This window comes from Bos mutus, chromosome 12, assembly GCF_027580195.1.
Source record: "Bos mutus isolate GX-2022 chromosome 12, NWIPB_WYAK_1.1, whole genome shotgun sequence".
Classification (NCBI taxonomy): Eukaryota; Metazoa; Chordata; class Mammalia; order Artiodactyla; family Bovidae; genus Bos; species Bos mutus.
The window spans coordinates 30,826,182-30,849,260 of record NC_091628.1 but is presented as its reverse complement, the minus strand read 5'-3'; the positions used below and the strand labels follow the sequence as shown (position 1 = coordinate 30,849,260).

Sequence of the window (23,079 nt, the reverse complement as noted above, 5' to 3'; positions counted from 1 at the left end):
TGGACCCAGGGAAGGTGCTCTCAGCCTTTGCGCTGAGGGTCAGCGAGGAAAAGATAACACACTGGAGGCTGGGAGCCCGGCCCCCTCAAGCGCCTGGACAACGTTGGACTAGGTAGCCACACTACCCCGGAGGGCATATGAGGTCTGCCATCAGCTGCAGCCACGGTGCCGTCACCCCAGGCCCGCAGGGGACAGGCAGGCAAGTTCCTGTCGGGCAGGCCACTTGGGGAGCAATGAAAGGGGGATTGGCAGGAAGGTGCAAATCCACACTCGGGCACTCAGGAGCAAATGGGCGGCGGCAGGCATGCATATACCTGGGGGAGGGGAATCAGACGCCTGGCCAGGCAAGCCCAGGTGTCCCGAGGGCGGTGGACCTACCTGTGGTAGCGATGCAGTCAAAGCCCACGAAGGCGTAGAAGCAGGTGGCTGCTCCTGACAGGACGCCGGAGAACCCAAAGGGCATGAACCCACCAACACCGGGTTTCCCTTCCTTTGTGTCACTGAAAGAGAGAGCTGCCATCAGGGTCACAGCCCCCTGCTTCATGGTCCTGAAGAGGAGCCACGCTGAGGCCCAGCTAGGCCCGGCCCTGCAGCATCCCCGTCCGGCAGGACAGCAGCCCCAGGGCCGTGGGCAGATGTAACTCCAGGACCCCACTGGTGATCAAGGGGCCGGGAAACAAATGCCTCTCTGGCCAGAGGCCAGCACGGGTCATCACCGCAGGGACACAGAGCACAAGGATGGCCAGTGACAGGAAATTCTATCAGCTGGCAGAAACAGTCTCTTCAGAACAGTATGAATGCCCTGTGTCATGCATCAAACTGGGACAACCCTGAGGGACGGGATGGGGAGGGAGGTGGGTTCCGGATGGATGGGAGACACATGTACACCAGTGGCTGATTCATGTCAATGTATGGCAAAAAAGACTACAGTATTGTAAAGTAATTAGCCTCCAAATAAAATAATTAATTAAAAAAAAAAAAATCAAGAAGACTAAATCTAGACAGACAACCAGGAGACAAGAGGCGCCATCTCCGTTCAACTCTTCACCGGCTCACAGTGACTGGTGAGGGGGCCCGTGAAGCTTTCCGAGTCGACTGGGTTACTCCAAAACGTATTTCAAATTGGCTCTACTCCCGGAATTAACGGGCACTGATAAATTTGGCACGAACAAGACTCAGGAATGCTGAGGAGTGACTTATTAAAAGCTCTCAATTCTCTATAGTCACGTTTCGTCCCCAAAAGGAAGGCTCTTTTTGTTTGAACTGTTGACCATATGGTGTTAGAGCTAGTTTCATGGGTTCGTTTCCTGTCTGCGCTCCAGTTAGTGAACCAGCTGCTGATAAGCGCCTGCCCACGGAGTAGGCCATCGGAGGACACGCCGGGCACCCGGGCCTTAATCAGAGGTCAACCCAACATGTGACCACTCGGCTTTCCGGCCTCTCTTGCAGCTGAACGCGGCCCCCCGCTGGATTCTGGCCAGGGGGATGTGGGCAGGAGGAACACATCTTCCAGATCTGAGTGCATGGTCCTTGCACTCTGGTCCCTGGTGGGAGAGCTGGGTCATGCCTGTGCCCACCCATAGCCCAGCTCTGACCACACTGTGTCCTTGGGGATAATGGGTCAGCGAGGTGGACGATCGGGCCCCTGTAAGCCTGCATGTGTCCACGCTGGCCAGCCACCCCCAACTGATCATTCCTGGAGCTGAGATATCCTTGTAAAGCCACTGCATTTTAGGAGGATTTCTTCAAAGCACCAGTTTAACCTTTAGCCACAATTAAAACAGAATTGTAAACAAAATTAGAACTCCCCGTTCTCCATCCCGAGACCCTAACATGTATCAAAAAATCTGACCAAAAAAAAAAAAGGTCAGAGAGATCCATTCCAATGTTTGGCTTTTGTTTCCCGAAACAAGGTGAGCTTGTTGGTAAGGGCCTGCCCAGAGGCCTGCAAAGGCACAGGGTGGAGAGCCGGCCGGTCACCTGCTTCCAGCCCTGGGCGTCCTGAGCCCAATGTGGAAGGACGCTGAGGCCACGGCATCTCAGGGCTGACACACCCCCGTGGAGTGGGAGTGAAAGAGGTTGTCAACATCACGTTGTGATAACTTCAGTTGTTCTGAAAAACTACTCTGAAGAACACCTGAGATAAAAAGTTCCACCGACTTCTTCGTTCAAGGTGATCAGGTAGGAAGGCATTTCAAAAGAAAGCAGCATCCACGTGGTACCGCAGAGGAAAATCTTCCTTTCGGAAAAGGAAATTCAGAGTTCCATCATCAAAAAGGATACGGGGACACAGGGACAACTGAGTGAGCCTGACCACGGTCCTCACCGAGGCAGGGTTTTGGAATCAGCATCCAGAGATGCCGCTGTTCCCCCAGCATCTTCCTGTGTCGTACAACAGACAGTCAAATACAAGGCAAGAAAACACAAATTTCAGACAAAGGAGACACCCTCAGCTATCTGACTGCAAAACAAAAAAAAAACAATTCAGTAATGACAAAATATCCTAGCTCAAATTACATTTTTTAACAGAGACCGTACTGGACTGTGTTGTGGTAGCCAAGGTCCGCCCTAGCCGCACCAGGCCCAGGCGCCCAGAGTCAGAGGGACACCCACTTGTTCAGGCAGAGGTGACCCGACGTGTTCCGGAAGTCCTCCTCCGTGAGCTGCCAGTTTTTAATTGATCCTTTCACAAACCCCGACACCATGATGAAGCCCAGCACCAGAACGTTGATACACGTGAATATTTTGTTGACCATGGCTGACTCTTTCACACCCAGAGTTAAAAGTCCTGCAAAAGGGCATAAACAGAAACGGCCTCAGTGCTGACCTCGGGCCAACAAGTCCCTCTGGGATGGGGAGTGGGGACGAGAAGGTGACGTTAGAAGAATCTGAGCAGTGTCAAACCTCCGAAGAGGAACGAGGCTGCAGTGACTCTCATCCTAGAGGCAGGGAACAAAACAACCCAAGTCCGCGGGGTGTTGAACAAAGCCATCAGGGCTGGACTTCCAGCCAGCTTGTGGAATTGAGACAACAACCAGGAGCACCCCAGGGACAGCAGGGCTGGGGACGTCTGAGCCAATGGCGCCCCTCAATAGCAAAGCCCTCTCTGGAATGAAGGGAGGCTCTCCCCGAACCTCCATCACTGAGAACCACTCAGTGAGTAGGAGTTCATTTCCTCCAAGGAGACACTCTGTTCAGTGTCTCGAGAGAAAAAAAAAGTTCTCCAGACATGGAATCATTCAGATGCTCTGTGGGGTATTAGCAGTGTCCGCAGTGACGGCCACCTGGGGGTCCTGCCACGGAGTCCCCCTCCTGGGACTCAGTGCACGTAGAACGTCTGAGCCAGACCAGCTCTACCTCGAAAACTCGAGATAAAAAAGTACTGGGTGAAAAAGCACAGGTTGGGGAACACAGGACACACGTCTGTGGTGAACCCTCGGCCAGGGAAGAGTCAGGGAAGGCGCCCAGTGACACGGGACCACCCATCTGACTGGATGTCTCTTACACATTTTAGCATAAAAGATGCCCTACGTCATAGACTGATTTCTGAAATACAGACATTAGAAGGGCATGGAGCAATTCAGGGAACACATCACACTCCGCTGTGCTTGTTCTTCAGCCTCCCACCCTCCTGTTCTTATGAAAACCTCACTCGTGAAGACTTAATTTCTGATCCATGTTCCTGCCAGCTGGACCAGATGTACCACTGAGACTGACCCTGTGCAGAACGATTTCAATTACATGGTGTGTAAAACAAGGCACGGATGTTTTTAAAACCCATCCCAAATCTTCTAACCTCAAAAGAGAATTTATCTGAGTTTCTGCTTAATGGGTATATTAACAGAACTCCCAACTTGGTGGCTGAGACTCGGGTCAATGTCACTAAGAAGAAGCTGCCATCAGCTGTGTTCAAGCCCTGTCTGCAATTTAATAATCCTGTACCAGCAACTTTGTGGGGAAACTTCATTATTTAAGGAGGGGTTTTGCCGGCTGGTTGGGTGCAAATCACCTGAGCTGTCTCCAACCCCAAGGTGCAGTGAGCATCGGGCCTGGTTCCTCCATGTTGTCCTGGCTGACAAAGGCCAACTCTCATTTCTAAATGGTCATCCGCTGAGTCAGAAGAACTTTTATTCCTGGGTCACCTCTATACAAAGCCTGCAGCCCTAATGAAATCCTACTCCACAAACATGCAAACACCTGAGAGTCTCTCTTAATTAAACAGCGCACAACTCAACCTATTCAATAGGCCAACCCTATGTGAATCTCTGAGAAGCCACTTTGACAAAAAAAAAAAAAAGATGTCTGCATCAATTAAAGAAGACAAGAAAACGGGGGGATGGGAGAAAGAGAAAAGGAGGGAGCCTGAGCCTCACCCCAGACTCCTGGTCCCCCTCCTGACACACCCGACATGTGGTTGTACCTGTGAGGATTACAATGATGATCACGGCAAATATGTCCGGGTTCTCAGCCAGCACCCCAGGTGCATTCAGGGCCATGTGTGTCCGTGAGAACTCCCCAATGGGCTTCCCAATCAGCTCATCAAACGTCGCGCTCCAGGCCCGCGCTACGCTCGAGGTACCTGCCAAGAAACACACTGTCAGATGGAAGAGAAGGCAACAGTCAACACAGCGCCTGTTGTCAACGTCTGCAGCACCCGCAGGCGCTCACAGCCCTTGGGTGCTGGGGAGCAGGGAACTCCGCGGCAGCCGCCGCACCCCAGGATGTACTGACCAAGAAGGGAGCGCTGGTTGGAGTCTGCAGAGAAGCCAGACGTAGGGCCTGGGACGAGATGCATTCTCCATCACAACCAACACAAATGTGTGTGAGTGTGAGAGTGTGTGTGAGTGTGAGAGTGTGTGTGTGTGTGTGTGTGTACCATGTGTTTTGAACCTACGTGTAGCTGAATCATAGTAAAATTTAACAAAATAACACCATCCTGACCACCAAGAGGCGCTCTGACAGTACTGACTCTACCTATTTTATTTCACTGTAACAAGAAATCCTGGGAACAGACCATTCAGGGGACCTCACAACCCACCCCTGTGCTGCAGTAGGCAGTGGGGGCCACATTCCTCCCCGAAGACCCTCAGCAGCGGAGCTGACAGGGCCTGCCTCCCAGAGGGGGCCGGAGGGCCAAGGGTGGTGGCTCAGGGCTGGCCCCTCCCCAGCAGCCAAGTGGCTGGCTCACCAACCCCCGCCCCGCCAGAGTCAGCCACCTCTGCCGCTCTGTGCCAGGCCTGGGGGGACCATGGGCCCAGAGGCTCTGACTGCATGGAACAACAACAGGTGTGGAGTCCAGCACCCCCCACCACCACCCCAACAGCCAAGAGCACCCGACTGTTCTCTCAATCTGAGTAACACCCGTCACTGCTTTTCCAGCAACGCTTCCCGGGAAATGCTGCTAAAGTTCCAGTCACCACAAAAGGCGTCTTCCTTTATTTGTAAAGGGTGCCTTGCTGGTGACTGTCACTTGCTGGTTTAGGAACGGCAGGAGCTTCACGCTCACCATTCTGTTTTATTCGCAGGCAAGCTCTCTGGAAACGTAAAGGCCCTTTTAAAGTAGTCGCATTCCCACCAAGAGGCTGGGCTGTCAGGCTGGGTAATTTCTAATTTCTTCTTTGTGCTTTTCTGCATTTCTTAAATTTTTCTGTTATCAGTGATGTATTTACTTGAGTAATCAGGAAAAAGACTGAAAGAGACGAGGTCCTTTTTTCACTAGCTACGAGCAGCCTGATTCTGCGTCTCTTTGTGCTAACAAGACTGGCCTCTTGGGGGCTGGGCTTGTTCCCACTGGGTCCCACGTGCGGCAGGCCTCCACCTTGCACCAAAGGAAAAGGGAACGCTTGCAGCAGCGAGGGGAGGCGGGAGGTGCCGAGCTAGGGGGGCAGCCAGACCCCGTGGGTCTGGGGATCCAGGCTGGGCGGGACCACCAGGAGGGAGGTGGGGCCCGGCGCAGAGACCTACCGATGATGTAGGACAGGATGAGGTTCCAGCCGGTGATGAAGGCCCAGAGCTCACCCACGGTGACATAGCTATAGAGGTAGGCCGAGCCCGTCTTGGGGACCCGTCGCGCCAAACTCGCCGTAGCAGAGGCCAGCCAGCACGGAGGCCAGCGCGGCGATGAGGAAGGAAATGACGATGGCGGGGCCGGCATCCTCCCGCGCCACGGCCCCGGCCAACACGTACACGCCGGCCCCCAGCGTGCTGCCCACCCCCAGCGCCACCAGGTCGAACGTGTTCAGGCATCGCGACAGCCGGCTCTCCTCGTGGCTGCAGTCCACCACCTTCCGCCGCAGCATCTGCTGCCCGACGCCTTTCAGCATGGTGCACCCCATCCCGCGGCTGCAGGTCTGCGGAGGGGAGGACAGAGGCAGGAGCTGCGTTAGCGCTCTGGTCTCACCCAGGGACCCCTTCACCGCAGCAGGTGGGCCACGCGGTCCCCCACTGTCACTGGCCGCTAAGCCCTCACCTCTCACGATCCCACCACCCGCGGGCAGAACACCCACCCACGGATTCCCGGCCTCAGGTGTGACCAGCGGGAGAAACACCCAGAGGCCAACCCACCTGCTGATGGGACTCTGGTCTCTTGAGCCCCCACACTGATTTCAGTTCCCAATCGAGAGCCTTCTCCAGGCAGAAATAGCAAGAGAAGCGCAATTAAGCCCATTGTTCCTGCTGAGAGTCATACAATTCACCAGGAAAAGTAAGCTGTTATTCTAAGGGTATGGGTTTCCCTGGTGGCTCAGACGGTAAAGAATTCGCCCGCCAATGCAGGAGACGCAAGTTTGATCCCTGGGTCGGGAAGAAACCCTGGAGAAGGAAATGGCAGCCCATTCCAGTATTCTTGCCTGGAGAATCCCAGGGACAGAAGAGCCTGGCAGGCTACAAGTTCATGGGGTTGCAAAGAGCTGGACACGACTGAGCGACTAAACAACAACAACATTCCAAGTGTGCTGTTGTGGAAGGCAAACCAAACTAAACATGAATTTAACTATCAGAGCCCAGAGGCCTTCAATGGCAGTGACAACACTTTTCAGACCTTCCCGGGACCAAGCAGGAGCCAGGCTGTCTCCAGCTTAACAAAGAGTATGCCCAGAGCAGAAAAGCGTTGAACTGTTATGAGTTAGGGCCCCTTGTAACTGTTGCTACTCTGGGAAGCACTTTTCCTCTGCATGAAAATGTGGGCAGAGTGCTATGTGATACAGTCCAGACGGTGCACACGGGTCCAGTCATTGACCTTCACAGGGACCTTATCACTCCATGGGGCCCGGGATGCCACCCACCTTCTGAACTACGTCCCTGGTCAGCACCCTCTGGGAGACCCCGGCCAATCACAGGAGAATTCATCCCGAGGGAGTGGGGCCTGCCTGGAGCCCCAAGGAAGGGGAACCAGAGCCCGATCCTTCCAAAGAGGACAGTGTGGGAAGCGGGAACCCTGGCAGAACATCACCCTGGCCAGGCGGCCAAGGTCCACATCAGGAAGTGACAGGTTATACTCGAGCGTATGATGCGATGAGAAGGGAGAGAGAGCTTCCTCCCCAAAGCCGTAACCCCAGGCTAATCCTGAGAAAAGTATCAGACAAATCACAGAAGAGGAACTCTACGAAACACCTGCATTTCGCTCCTGGTGTATGTGTGCACGTTCTTTTCAGTTGTGCCCAGTCCTCGGGTGTCATCAAGAACAAGAGAAGTCCATGAGCTGATGCAAACAGGAGGAGCCTCGGGAGACAGGACACTAGCCTAGAGGATGGGATGAGGCCCCGGGATGGGAGGAGGACAGCGGGGAGAGCTCAGGAAGCCTGAACAAAGCACGGACTCCAGCTGTATCCATACCAGGCGGTTGGCCACAGCCGAAATATCACACCAGGGTTAAGATGCTAGTCTCAGAGGAAACGATGTGGGCGTGCAGGAACTACCCTCACGGCTTTCCTGCAAACCTAAACGTGTGCAGAGACAAGCTACCATTATGACTCTGAGCCACGAGAAATTCACCTTGATGACCAATTGGTGTTGCCTGATCTACCTCACTTTGCTGCAGTTAAGTGACCGGAAAGTGCAATCGTCTCAGCGGAGACAGCAGATCTGGCAGAGTCCGTGACTAATCACATGGAACCCTGAACTGCCTGCCCACACCCCTGTGGGCTGGTCCTCTGCCCAGCCTCAGGCCAGGCCCCCTGCGAGTCACAGAGGGACGGGTGGGGGGTCCTCTCCACATTTTATCTGATGGGCCAAGAGAAGAGAAAAAAACACTTTCTCGAGACTCAAAAGTTTTCAGCTAGAATGGGGAATAAACTCCTCCGGTCGGAAACCCTTCATGTAAAGATGACGAAAAATAACGCAGAGAGCCAAGAGTCAAATGGGGTCACGAGCTCGGAAGGTGCAGGGGGGCCAGCTCCATATCTGGGTCTGGCATTGGTGGGTGGGGGAGGTAGGAAATGATATCACCCTTGGTGAGGGGGGCGGAAGTGGGAGGAAATGAGGGAAGATGACCGTATTAGTGGAACAGCAGCGGAGCAGGAAAGTCAGAGGTCTGATAAGAGCTGAGAGGGCAGGGACAGAACAGGAGACGCAACAGAGAGCGCCAGTGCCCAGGATGCTTGCAGCCACTCGCTGGCCCATTGCTGGCGCCGGTCGGGAGCCCCGAGCCCTGAGGGGTCCCAGCGAGGCGGCCGTGCTGGGGGAGCAGGTGCTGAGAACCCGCCGGGGACCAGCACTGGCTGGAAAGCCCAGGGTGCAAGTCCTCCTGGTCCTGCCTTCTTCTTTCTTCCTTCCAGGATTTCCCTGAATTCATTCAAGCCAGACTATGAACCACAACAAAGCCTATAATAAACCACTGCTTGGATAACAAGTTAAAAGGGAAGATGCACCATTTCAACACCACTCTCAGCGGAAGGGCTCTGCCAGGGACGGTGGGAAAGGCAGTGAATAACTTGGCAGCATCATCTCGGGGAAAACCCAGAAGGGAAGTGGAGCCTGAGAGCACCTGACGACCCGTCCTGCTTCTAAAGTGATTGGTAAATGGGACCGACATTTAGAGAGAGCAGGCACCCACTCCCACCCTCTCCTCAGTTCAGTTCAGTCACTCAGTCATGTCCGACTCTTTGCGACCCCATGGACTGCAGCATGCTAGGCCTCCCTGTCCATCACCAACTCCTAGAGCTTGCTCAAACTCACGTCCATTGAGTCAGTGATGCTATCTAACCATCTCATCCTGTCATCCCCTTCTCCTCCTGCCTTCAATCTTTCCCAGTATCAAGGTCTTTTCAAATGAGTCAGTTCTTCCCATCAGGTGGCCAAAGGATTAGAGTTTCAGCTTCAGCATCAGTCCTTCCAATGAATATTCAGGACTGATTTCCTTTAGGATGAACTGGTTGGACCTCTTTGCAGTCCAAGGGACTCTCAAGAGTCTTCTCTAACACCACAGTTCAAAAGCATCAATTCTTCGGCGCTCAGCTTTCTTTATAGTCCAACTCTCACATCTACATGTGACTACTGGAAAAACCATAGCTTTGACTAGATGGACCTTTGTTGGCAAAGTAATGTCTTTGCTTTTTAATATGCTGTCTAGGTTGGTCATAGCTTTTCTTCCAAGGAGCAAGCATCTTTTAATTTCATGGCTGCAGTCACCATCTGCAGTGATTTTGGAGCCCCCCAAAATAAAATCTTTCACTGTTTCTATTTCCCCATCTATTTGCCATGAAGTGATGGGTCTAGATGCCATGATCTTGGTTTTCTGAATGTTGAGTTTGAAGCCAACTTTTTCACTCTCCTCTTTCACATTCATCAAGAGGCTCTTTAGTTCCTTTTTACTTTCTGCCATAAGGGTGGTGTCATCTGCATATCTGACATTGATATTTATCCTGGCAATCTTGATTCCAGCTTGTGCTTCATCCAGTCCAGCGTTTCTCATGATGTACTCTGCATATAAGTTAAATAAGCAGGCTGACAATATACAGCCTTGACATACCCCTTTCCCTATTTGGAACCAGTCTGTTGTTCCATATCCAGTTCTAACTGTTGCTTCTTGACCTGCATACAGATTTCTCAAGAGGCAGGTCAGGTGGTCTGGTATTCCCATCTCTTTCAGAATTTTCTCCTAGATGTAGTTTTTAGTTCATAACAAATGGATTCTCTCCTCAAAACGATAGAAGCCAAGTGCAAAGCAAAGACACTGCAATTGAACAGCACGGTCTCTCCTTGGCTTCCCAAAGTGACCCAGGAGGCTAGAGCGAGCACCACCTTCCTCTGAAAGACCACTCTATCCTGGGCTCTGGGAAGGGCTGGTCCACAGTCCACACACCTTTCTCACAGGGGCTGCTGTCTGAGGAAGAAGCCAGAGCTGCCAGAGTGACTGTGCTGGGACACCTGGCGAAGGGCATGCCAGGGGACACCTTCCGAGAGCCCACTGACCTCATTATAGGCTGAAATGAGCCCCCCTGGATACTGCAGCTGCAGTGAACATGCCACATGCCCCTGGTTACCCCTGTCCATGAACCCACTTAACCAACCCTGGGGACCCAGCACCATCTTTAACATAAAGGGGCCGGGGCACTGAGTTCTGTAAATTCAGACCCAGACACTGGACTGCAAACACGTGAAAGGGACTTTTTGGTTGAGACTCCCTGGACATAGCTGACTTCTTGTAAGTGGGGAGACAGCAGCCACTGTTTCTCAGAAAGAGTCCTGGGCTGGAGGGAAGTGCTCGGGTGCAGTGAACAGGAGCGCAGGAGGGCTGGCTGTTTCCTCCTGGGCTGCCTCTCCAGCACGCCCTCTCTGTCTGGGGAAAGGGCAAACCCAGTCCCTTGGAAACCACTGGGGCAGGAACGCAACCAGTCGCCGCCGAACCCCAGGGCTGAGAGTGCGGACAGCACGAGTGCCGTGTCCAATTCTACTTCCCAGGGCGGGAGAGATTGAGATGCTCACTAACCCCGCCCTGGGTTTATTTTAAAGTAACGTCCTTTCTTTCCCCTTGGCAGTAATGGAAAAATCTGGGTTCTCCAGGCAGCATCATCTGTCGGTATTGTGCACATTACCCCACAATTCACGTTCGTGCCCGGGCTCCTGAGCTGCTCATTCAGCCAACAGCTGAAAACAAATGAAACTTCTCCATGTAAAACCAATCGAAGCACACCAGCCTCACCAGTGTCAGGCTCGGACAGACTTCCTGCAGTCAGGATTTACGCAGAAAGTCCCCAATATGCATTGAAAGCATTATCTGGAAATTACGTTATCCTGTCTCCCAGGGAGAAATTTCTGCAACAGTCGAGAGCTACACTTTCATTCCAGTTTTTGACAGGAATCCTGTAACAGCAAGAGCTTTGGCTCTCTCTCACTCCCGACTCACACATTATGAAAGAATGTCCTCTTAGAAAAGCAAAGGAAATCTGTCCCTTTCCCACAGAATTTCTAACTCCAGGTTTGATTCCAGTGATCACTATATAACAGTCGAAGCAAGATGGCCCAACGGGTCCAGACTGCTAAGATAAAGACTTTAGGATGCGGTGTTGAAGGCGTCTGACAAAGGCAGGCAGGTGTGAACTGTATGATTTTTTTTTTTCCACTCAAATTTAATGACAGTCCCATTACCGAAAAAGAAGAGCTTAATGGCTTCATGGAGGGAGGGGAAGAGGTCACAGATAGAGGCTGTGATAGACACCAAGTTCATAAATGCTTTGGAGAAAGTCTTGACATTTGATTCTTCATACGTCTGCTTTTTTTTTTTTAAGTGGTCATTACATTTGGGAGTGGTCCCAAGCAGGGGAGTCATGTAGAATAAACCCTGTCATTCCAGCAGGAGACAGACGCGCTGAGGTCTACACAGGACGCTGATCGGGGACGGGCGGTCCCCAGGTCCCGTTCAGCCGCATGGGGCAGGGCTGCCCAGGAGTCCTGAAGGCTCCGGAACACCTGCAGCTTTAATGAGGAAGGGAGCAGAAGTGAAGCCATCTCAACCAGACGTGGTCCAAAGCGAGAGCATTCCAGGTCACGGGCCACGGCGGAGGAAGAGAGATGCACACAAGGAATGCAATCTGCGTTGAAGGAAGTTGTTCTCCAAGCCAGATTCACTTCCCCCAGGTGTCAGGAGGCCCAGGTGCAAGAACTTTTAAGTTTTTAAAGAAAAAAAAACAAGGATGGAGGGGACTGGTTGACGCAGATGAAGACCCAACACGTGGGCGTGTGGAAGGAGGTTAAGGAAACGACAGAACTGAAGCTGGGGCACAGCGGGGCAGCGGAGAGGCAAGGGGAGGAGGGGACCACAGGGCGCTGAAGGTTTGCAGTGGCTGGGGGGGCCAGCCACACCCCCATGACATGTGACCTCAGGACTCGGACTCTCTTAAAGTCTCCCAGGATCTACACTCATCTGACCCCAGGCAGCGATGGACAAGCTGAGGGCAGAATGGAACTCCTCCTGAATTCAGGGATCTCACTCCCGGTATGATGCCCTGGGCTGACACAGCTGGGCTTGGGGAAAGCAGAAAGGCAATCTCAGCCGAAGAGGCAGAGAGTCGGGGCCAGTAACTTGGTGGAGGGCATGCAGTCAACAAAAGATGGGAGTCAGGGCTCAAACCCACGCCTCACCACCTGCAGAGCCTGCTGTCCTCTGAGTCAGGATCCCCGGGGCCCCGGGAGCGTGGAGGGGGTTGGGGGAAAGGCTGGGCAGCTAACTGGCAGTGCGCAGGAGGGTGGTAGTGGTGTAAGCCCCCATCTCGGAGCTAAGCGTCAACACGTCTCACTGGCAGGGCCGCCTCTAATCGCCTCTGCCCCCAGCACCTACAAGGCCCATGAGCAGAACGTACGGGACCAGAACACGTACAGGGTCCATAGCTCACACTCAGTACGATCACTGATTTAATTTCAGGAAACTTAACAGGACACTGGCTGGACGTCTGTCCTTCATCTTAGGCAACATCTTCACCATTGCCTTCAATGACTTAAAGGGGTCTGTCCATCAAAGGAGATCTCATTTGCTGAATATTCAAAGGTTCGAGTCACCAAAGAGTCCAGTTCTGGGTCTCTAAATGAATACACATGTAAGAAGATGCTATTTGGGTTAAAATTCAACCCAAGCAACAAGGAGTTGCCTCTGAGGCCTTGAAAGTTTCCCAACAGTTCCTTCTATCGTGGGAGGTGCTCCACCGTGGGGACAGCTGGTGTCCCTGTCATCTCTGCCCAGGGTTCCTTGGGTTAAACTAGTGCATGTCTCTGGGGCCTCAGTTTCCACATCTGAAAAACGGGGTGACTCTCTGGTCCTGCCTTGACAGATAAGGCACAAGGAGTATACTAAGACGGCTTCCCTGGTGGCTTGGTAAAGAATCTGCCTGCAATGCAGGAGATACAGGTTCCATTCCTGGGTTGGGAAGATCCCCTGGAGGAGGGCATGGCAACCCACTCCAGTATTCTGGCCCGGAGAATCCCATGGACAGAGGAGCCACAGTCAATGGACCCTGGGCTACAGTCCATGGGGTCCCAAAGAGTCAGACACGAGTCAGCATACACAGGCAGGCATGCTCAGAGGCAAGTTCTTCCCAGGCAGAGTCAGCTCTGGTTCTTTCTTCTAAGTCTCAGCACCTGCCCATCGCCTCTCCCTCACAGAAGCAAATTCTTTGCAGACAAATTCTGGCAGCTTGAGGTCCCCATCACACGGCAGTCATGAACTGATGCCTGGCCTGACACTGTCAACGTTGCTGGCTTACCCACACCCAAGCTTGTCCACAGGGTTTGCCCACATCCAAGAGAGACAGCAGACAAGAAGCCAGTGGACGACCCAGTAAGTGTATCCTCACGAAAATCAGATAAAATCTAGGAACGCTTCCTCCTGCAGCCAGCAGGATGTGACTAAGTTTTTTCGTCTCCCAACAGTGTTTCCATCACCAGGGAAGCTGTGCTTTATCAAGACACACGCCCCGGTTCTGCGTGTGGAAACGCGTTACAACAGAAACCTGGGGCTCAGAGTTCCTCCAACACGTGCCTTAGTGCTTCTCACTTCTCTGGGATGGAAAGAAGCAAACGTGCGCCACCTGATTCACTGAAGCCGGTGACGGACAAACTCTGTAGGTAGGCCCGGGGCCGGGGGCCGGGCCCCCCACTCAGGGCAGGGTCCATGAGCCAGAGCCCAGCAGGGGCCCGGACCTGAGTGGGGTGCGGGTGCAGAGGGGCTGGTGAGCGGGCTTTGTAAAGTTGCGTGTGTGTGAACTGTGGACACTTGGTCTGGCTCTCCAACCTCAAATGGAAATGTCTTAAATAAAGTTCCCCCAGGATCAGAATTCAGACTTACTGGCAGAACACTGTTTCTTTAGTTCTCCAGGCTCTAAGGAATCCTGAAAAGCATATTAGAGATTTCAGAGGCTGCTTCTCCAAATGTCCTCTTTCACAAAGCGCCAGGACAGCCGGCCCCTGGAACCAAGCAAGGCGGGGACTCCTGCCCAGCAGATCTGACCACACTGCTCGGTCACAGACCATTATTTTCCCATTTACTCAGTTACTCACTCAGCAAACTCTCACAGACTCACCTACTTACCCGTAAGCTTGGGGCCACTGTAATCCTCAAATACCTGTCACTTCCTCCCTTCCCCCAGTCTTCCCACTGCCACAGGCTACTCTGAAAAAACTCAGAATTTCTAGAAAATGCACTGGCTCAAAAGTAAAGTAGCTGTGAGAAGTCAGGGACAGCTTCCCCAAACCGACCTGGAGAAGAAACTCTCGGGAGCTGGGGTCCACCTGAAACCAACCCAACACACCAGCTCCTCACCACACACACACACACGGGTTCACTTTGTCCTCACCAGAGACCAGCCAAGTCACAGGCCTCCCTCCTCTCCCAGGAGGATGGGTAGACCCCCAGCCACAATCACCTCACTTTAAGTAGGGAGCCAGGATTTGAACCCACGTCCTCTGACTCCAGGAGCCCTGTTCCATGGCAGGTGCCAGAGTGACACAACTTTGACCAAATATACTCTTCTTCCCGTCTGACAACACTCAACTTTGTCACTTATCTGAAATCCTACAAATAAGGGCGTCACATGAGTTAAGACAACCTCTTTCTGAATGCCACTACTCCTGTCAAGTCCAGTCAATGAGTTACTCACACGGTGGGGTGGATCTACGTCACCCGCCCACTTCCCGCAGCCGCTGGCCAGGAGCCACTGGCTTTGAAGCAACAGGCGCTTTCTCTGGGTCTGAGGACAAGGAGGTAACTGGGGCAGCAAAGCCCAGCAGGGGCCTCAGGGGAGAGTTCTGGAAATCACACAGAGGGCAGGGGCCTGGAGAATCATATGGAGCAAGAGCTGCCAAGGAGACAGATCAAATATTGCGTTGGGAGAGTGCGTGTCTCTGAGAAAAGGGGGAGGACAGAGTCAAATGAGCCTGGCAGCAGCCCTAGAAAATAACAGGAACACACACGAGTGTGCGTGTATGCTCAGACTGATAGAAAATAACAGGAACACACATGAGTGTGAGTGTATACTCAGACTGGTAGAAAATAATAGGAACACACACGTGTGAGTGTATACTCAGACTGGTAGAAAATAACAGGAACACATGTGTGTGTATATACTCAGACTGGTAGAAAATTAACAGTAACACACACAAGTGTGAGTGTATACTGGAAGGAGAATCAAGGCAGCGTCTCTGGACAGATTACTGGCATTTTCGCCAGCATTTTAACATTCTTTCAGTGACTGCTTACTGCTTCTGAACTGAGGGGAAGGAAATCTCTTAAAGAGTCCGCCTGGGAGGTACCTGGGTACGTGGAGTTTCATTACGTTTTCTCTCTGCATACGTGCACATTGAGAAATTCCCAAAAGCAAGAGAGAGGATTTCCTGTTGGGCTGACCCAGAAAACAACAAGGAAACTCCTCTGGAGACCTGCACCCCCAGAGCAGCCCCTTGATGCTAAGACACGGCTGTGTACAAAGTCTCCTACGCGTGATTAGGTTGAGCTATATGAAACTATCAATATTCGGCCAATTTTTTTTAACTAGAAAAACAGTAAAGGATTTGTAATAGGCAGTCGTGGACCATGTCCCTGACATTTCTCTGGGCCTAAATTGTACCATTTGGGGACTTTGCCTGAAATTACAGAAACCAATGTGAGTTCCAAAGAAGAGGTTAAAGGAAAGCGAAGAACAAAGTGGTTTGTAGGTTATTCAAAAGCTGGGAGAGAGAAACCAGCAGACACGTGTTTCTGTGCCATCCATGGTGTGGGACATATGTGAAATTTCAGGTTCACCCTCCCCACTTTTCGCAGGTCACACGCTCACCTGCCCGAGAGACACAGCTCAGGCCCACCAGGCTGAATAGGTGAGGCTGGGCTGGGCTGCGGGGAGCAGCCAGGAGAGCTATGGCTGAGTGTCTGAGGGATGTGCACTTGAGATGTAAACCTTTTATGTAAAGGAAAGGTTGAGGGCATCAACCACATACCACCATGAGGATAATCAGGTCTTACTCGGCAGGACAGACCCGAGGGGAGACGGTCCCAGACCGCCACCCGCCTTTATTTGGGGAGAATCGACACATTAGCCTTCGAGCAGGGTATTTTGATCCAGCTGACAAAGTGCCTGTGTGCAAGCAGATACTCTATCCTTTCCCATGTTCCTGCATTTGCTCCATCCCTGTCCTCTCCCCTTGGAGCCCCTGGTTACCATGGGGATTACCTGTGCAGGGCTTACTGTGCAGGGATAAGCCCCAGCAGGAAAAGCACGTTTCATGACAGGTCGTGCTGGTGTGGGTACAGCCTGCGTCTCTGGTGGCCAAGACTTCAGACACTCGCCCCCAAGAGAAAAGCATTTAAAGTCTGAAGGAAACACTGTGGCCCCCTTCCTGGCTCCACACCCCATCTGTCTGCAGGCCAACCCCCAAGCACCTGTTTGTACACTTTCCCAGCGTGGGGATTTTTACTACATCAAACACGTCGGGTAACATCCAGCGGGCAGTAACAGAATTGTCTCCCTCACAGAGAACATGCCGCCGTGGACCTGAAGTCACTCCGCAGATTCAGGAGCAAGCGGCCAAGTGCATGAGGGCCTGTGGACACCATAACGCAGGACTGACAATCAAAGAGTCAGGAGAAAATGCAGCGGAGGATCATGGTGAAGCCTGAGATGGACAAAGTAGCCAAGAGCGCGGACACGAGGCCAGGGCTGGCCTGCGGTACTGAGTGTGAAGGATGGATGGTGGTTACACCGACGTCACAGGCAGAGCCCCTGGCTCTGCTGTGATGGAAGCTCCAGGGCCATGACCTTGAAGACAGGCTGTCCCTCCGGAATGCTACTGGAACCTGACCCCGGGCCTCGCCATAAGCCAGGGCTCATTTTCTGGCCTGCAGTTAACTGGTTCCCGCTCAGTGACACAGGAAAGCTCAGGCATACGGGGCTCACTCAGAGCATCCCCATGCCCACAGGGAGGAGCTGGGGGGCCCTGCTCCCTCCCTCAGGGGGTCTCTACGTGGCAAAGGTCACAGCTACGCGCCCCCCAGTCCCCTGATGAAGGACTCAGCGAGGGCCGCTGATCCTGACTACGTGTGTCTTCTCAACGCAGCTCCACACTCAAAATTAAGAATATGAAGGGCCCAGAGGACTGTAGGAATGTGTGGGGGGGTGTGAGTGGGCAACTGCAGTTCTTCTACACACACACACATACACACACACACACACACCCCCTCTGAAAAATTTTGTGATAAATGAAACAGTGACAAAAGTGAAGCCTCCATACTCAGTGACCAGTTACTTATCTAAAAATAACCTGAACAATAACTGTCCAGCACTTATATAGTAGGATTCTTTTCACCAAACTACATCTTATGCCAGATGAAAATATAATCAACAGGTGAAACTAGACCCACTCTCACTATATGTATTAGGTTTTAATTTTTTGGCTATACCACATGCCTGCTCTCCATGCCTGTTCCTGTCCCACCTTGCCCCCACCCCCGGACTCTGGGGCTCCAAGGACCAACCTGAAATACACTGGTTACGGCACCCAGGAACAAGCTGTGGGAGAACTGTGAAAGGCTGAGGACTGAGAGGCATGGGGGCCAGGATGCAGACTGGAACAGGCCCTTGAACCTGAGACCGCAACGGCTCCAAGAATCACAGGCAGATGAGGAACACATACATTGAGGCCATGGCGTTATGGCCGCCCGCGGGGCCCAGTCCCTCCGAGGACGGCAGGCCACGCAGACAAAGCCCTGAGCGCGGAGACACCTGCTCCCCACCACGCGCCCTGCACCAAAGGCCCTGCCATCCCAGGACATCAAGCAGTCTGGACCAAGCAGAAGTGCACACAGAAACTCAAGAGACCATGAGAGTGAAGACAAGCCTTTCCAGGTGAGACAGAAGAGCTGACTGAGGCAGGCCAGTGAGATGTTAAAAAGAAGACTTAGGGCTTAGCTGTCAGTTAACTTAAAAAGCCAACAGCCAAGGAAAGGCCTAAATGAGTAACATCCCGGCACCAAGAGCAGACCCTCCTGCTGGACTGCACCTGGACTACGATGTAAGGACTGTCGCCTCGTCACTGGGGGGTCCCTGGTCCTGGAGCGATGGCGTCTCAGGAGCCTCGAGAGGGGGCCGCTGGCTCCTAGGAGGCAAAGGAAGAGACCGCGTTAGACTCCATCTGGGGGCCCAGAACCTCCAAGCCCATGGCCGACACAGGGAGGAAAGCTTCTGTTCAGCTCAGCATCAGAGGGCAGACAAATGGTGGGGAGACGAGGTCCCAATGTAGATGGAGCAGCATGGGTGGGGGGTGCAGAGGGGACGTTGGGGGGCACTGCTGGGGAGAACCTGGGAAACTGGACAAGACGGCCTCCAAACCAGGGGTCCCACCCCGCCACCACTGCAAACACGGGGTCACGTCTCAAGTAAAAACAGCAGCAGAGCATCATCCAGACAGGCCACACCCACACACCAAGGGCACAGAGCCGGCCTGTGCACACTCAGAGGCCTTGAGAAGGGCCAGCCGGGCAGTGAGTCCTCTGGGATGCTGGCACTGAGACTTCCAGGTCAGCAGGGCCAGAGAGCCTCAGCAGGGAACTCGGGACTCAATCTGTGACCATCCGCTCTCCTGTCCTTGCTGGGACCGTGGCATGGCTCCAGTACCCCATTCAGTTGGCACTAAGTACCCGCGGCCCCAGGGACTTCGGGGCAGGCCCCAGACTGCTCCGATGTGGGCGGGCCCTGTCACCGTGTGCCTGAGGTCCCAGAAGGAACAGATGCGGAGACGGCCAGTCTTCACGGGGTGTCCAGGAAGAACCTCCGGGACGAGACGCCTCAAGTCCTCTGTCTTCCCAGCTGCAGGGTTTCTACTCTGCACGCACTCATGCCCTCACTCACTCAGGAGCAGGAGAGGTTTGGTTATTATGCTTCGTGACCCCAGTGAGGATCAGCTCTGAGCCAAACACACACGTGAAGTTGCTCACCAACAGCTCCAGCTTGTGACTTCAGAAAAGCCAAGTTTCCAGCAGCTGGAATCAACTATTCCATCCCAACCAACACCTTTCCTCTGTTCACCCTACACTAAGATGCCATTCTTTGCCACTTCCTCCTTTGCAGATGTTCAGACCTACAGAAAAGCTAGCATATTTACGTACTTTTCATCTACATTTTCCAACACTGAACATTTTGCCACATTTGCTCTATCGTTACATACGTGCACACTTTTCTCCCGAACCCCTTGGGCGTGAGCTGCAGTGGCTACCGTGACACTTGACCTCTAAGTATTCTGATAGCCCACAAGGATGACACTCACCTACGTAACTCTTAACGCTGCTGTTACAGACAAGAAACCGAACATTCGCTCGACAGCCTCTAAAACGCAGCCCGTGATCAAACGTCCAAAACTGACAGTATTGCCAGATATTGTCTATCATGTGCCAAGTACAAGGGCAGTGGCAGGAGCGAAGGTGCGTGAGGCTCAGGTCACAGCACAGGGCGGATGGACACACGATCCTTCCCGGGGACGGGCGCACCCACCAGTCTCTATCTCGGCCCAAGAGAAAGAGGCAACTCCACCTGGAGACCTCAGGAAAGGCTTCTGCCACAAGGGGATGCCGTTCAGAAGACGAGTTTACCCGACATCACTCAGAGAGCAAGGTCGGAACATAAAGACGGAGATGCTAGACTATGGCAGCCAGAACCATGCCGCCCAACCCCGATGTCCAGGTCCTACTCATGTGACTACAGCAGGCTATATGACAAGGAGGCTGCAGACGAACAGAGGAGCCAGATGACCTTCGGTGAGATGTTCTCGGGTGGGTCTGATGTAATCCCCAGCGTCCCTGAAGGATGGGGGAGTCCCGGTCAGAGGAGTGGGATGGAGAGGCTCTAGGGGCACTGCCAACCTCAAACTGTCCAGGGCCAGGAGCCAAGGCAGGCAGGCAGCCTCGAGAAGCCAACAAAGGCAAGGCACTGGATTCTCCCTAGAGCTCTAAGAAGGTACACACCCTCCCAACACCTGGCCTGGAGCCCAGTGACACCTATTTTGGATTTCTGACCTACAGAACTGAAAATAGTAAATTTGTGTTCTTTAAAGATTTTCTTTTTCTTTTTTTTTTTAATGTAGAGGCTTGAAGCAAGGCTGGAATCCATCCAAGTGCTGGGGGCTGGGAACAAGTCATGGAGTTTGGCCGCCAAGAGCCATTATTAGATCTATATTTTAGGAGGAAAATCCTGGAATGAAAGGAACAGAATTGATAAGGAAAACAACTGACGATGTTTGGGGACAATGATAAGATTTGAACTATCAAAAAAAAAACCTAGAATTGTGGAAAAGTTGTATCTGTCACCAAGGTCTCAGTTGACGGTTTCCCAAGACTTAAGAGTTTTCTGAGGACACTGGTGGTGATATTAACAAATGTGTTTTTAGATAAACATATACATGTGATGGCTTCCCTGGTAGCTCAGACAGTAAAGAATCCATCTGCAGTGCAGGAGACCCAGGTTCCATCCCTGGAGACCCAGGGTCGGGAAGATCCCCTGGAGAAGGGAATGGCAACCACTCCAGTATTCTGGCCTGGAGGATCCCATGGACAGAGGATCCTGGCTACAGTCCATGGGGTTCAAAAGAGTCAGACACATACTGATCCATACCACCCACATAAGTAGAAGCTCTGTGGAGTTCTCCACAATCTTTAGGACCGTAGTGGGTTCTGAGATCAAACAGTTTGAGAACCACTGCTTTAGGGTTGCCCTAAGGCGTGACACAGCCAGGCTGACACCGGCCCCCCAGGAAAGCTGCTCTCCAGCTTCCTCAGGCAGGGTGAAGCAGCCTGACTGAGGGCCTCCCTGACCGTGTCTCCCTGTCAGAGCAGCAAAGCAGGTAAGGGATGCTCAATTTAAGTGCTAGAGAAGGCTGCCATACATTAAACCAGGCTGAGCCCACCAGGATTATTGGGGCTGGCATGAAAAGCAAGTAAACTCATTGGCACTGCTTTTCTTTACTCCAAGAATGTTCCAACCGATTCATTCTACTTCGGATTTGAAGTTTCACTTGTTAAAAGCAGGGTAGTAAGAATGCTACAACCACCTCAAACCTAAAGCATCTTATTTCACTTATTTCATCATAAATACAGCAGGCCGTATTCCAACACCATCCTGGACAGGCTCCCAAGGGCACAAGTGTGATCATGATACCACATGTCTGTGCAACAGGGGACACCCGCACACTGATGGGAAATGTGTTTATGCAAAGTCACCTGGAAACATCAGTGAACACACTTCCACTGAATAACTTATAAATCAAGAGGAATCAGGCCTTCCCATTAGGTACATTGATAGGAACTACTAAACAGGTTTTTTTGCTTTATCTTATTAAACATAATGCACAATTTTTTTTGGTTGGTATTGTTCAGTTACTAAGTCTTGCCTGACTCTTTGCGACCCTATAGACTGCAGCATGCTGGGCTTCCCTGTCCAGCTGAAGTAGCTGCTTTGCCTTTGAATGAGTCTGTGTTTTGTTCTTCAAGCCACAAGTGTCTTGAGTGTCAGACACAGTCGTGGAACCCAGGGACACAGCAGTGAACTCATGAGACCAAATTCCTGCCTCTGAGAGTTTACGTACCTCTTATGATTGGAACATCTTTGAAACATATGGATGAATGAAATATCAACAGGAACAACATGTTTCTGATTCATTAAAGCAATTCCATGAAATTATTAGAAATAAGATGAGCCCCAAATACACAAGCCAGCACTCCATCCCACCAGGTCAGATCCGAGGGTCATGGTAAGGAATGAAGCTACAGGAACATGGTTCAAGGCCTTACGGGGGGTTCTAACAAGTCTTCTGACTCCAGCCAAGTACCACAGCCAGGAGCCCACAGAACAGATGAGGATCTCCTGAGGGGATGCGCAGGGGATGGGATCCTGGAAGGAGAGCATCTTTCATTTGAAAAAGCAAATGTTAATTAAATTTTTCCTTTGGTGTGAAGTTTTGAAATTCCAGCATGATTAAAGGGAGCATGGGCAAAGAGGCTGGTGAGCACTGAGAAGGAGTTAATATCCTTCCTGGTCCAGGAGAGAGGGGATGATGGGCTCAAAGCCCGAGTGCTGGACAGAAGCCTCAGGGTCTCCAGAACCGGAGCAGGGTGCCCTCCAGGCACCACCCAGGATCCAAAATTGTCCTCTGAGACCCTCGCACTTTGTCCTTCCTTCCGTTAGGACCCTGTGGGATGGGCACCGTGGGGATACGTCCAGAACTGACATCACGGCAGCTAAGCTCACCAGAGCCTTGTGCTGGTGACTCCACAGGGCCTTCCCAACCACAGGAACCTGGGAGCCATCCCCTCTGTCCTGAGCCTTCCAGCCTGAGGCTCTGCATTTGGGATTTACCCAGAAACGAGCAGACTGTAGTAACTGAGATAATACGCTCGCGAGGGCAGACCTGGCCAGGACCAGAAACCCAAGTACTCTCTACACATCGTGGCCCCTGCCCTCCCCCGACCCACACCGCCTGCCACCTGGATCTCCACCACGGCAGGAGCACACACACTCACTCACAGGTTCTCAGTGAGAAAAGATGGGCTTCCACCTGAGGACGGGGGATGGGGGCTCATGAGGACAGGGGGTCTGACTGCTGTTACTAGTGGTT

At 52.5% G+C, this 23,079-nt stretch overlaps 1 protein-coding gene across 1 annotated transcript in view; it reads right to left on the bottom strand.

Moving 5' to 3' along the window:
- Positions 1–23,079, bottom strand: part of SLC7A1 (solute carrier family 7 member 1) — a 63,723-nt gene that overhangs the window by 14,327 nt on the left and 26,317 nt on the right. Inside the window, 5 exon segments of the mRNA XM_070380476.1 lie at positions 379–500; positions 2,614–2,788; positions 4,421–4,579; positions 5,965–6,067; positions 6,069–6,350. Coding sequence (XP_070236577.1) covers positions 379–500; positions 2,614–2,788; positions 4,421–4,579; positions 5,965–6,067; positions 6,069–6,335 — 826 coding nt within the window. The 5' untranslated portion in view covers positions 6,336–6,350.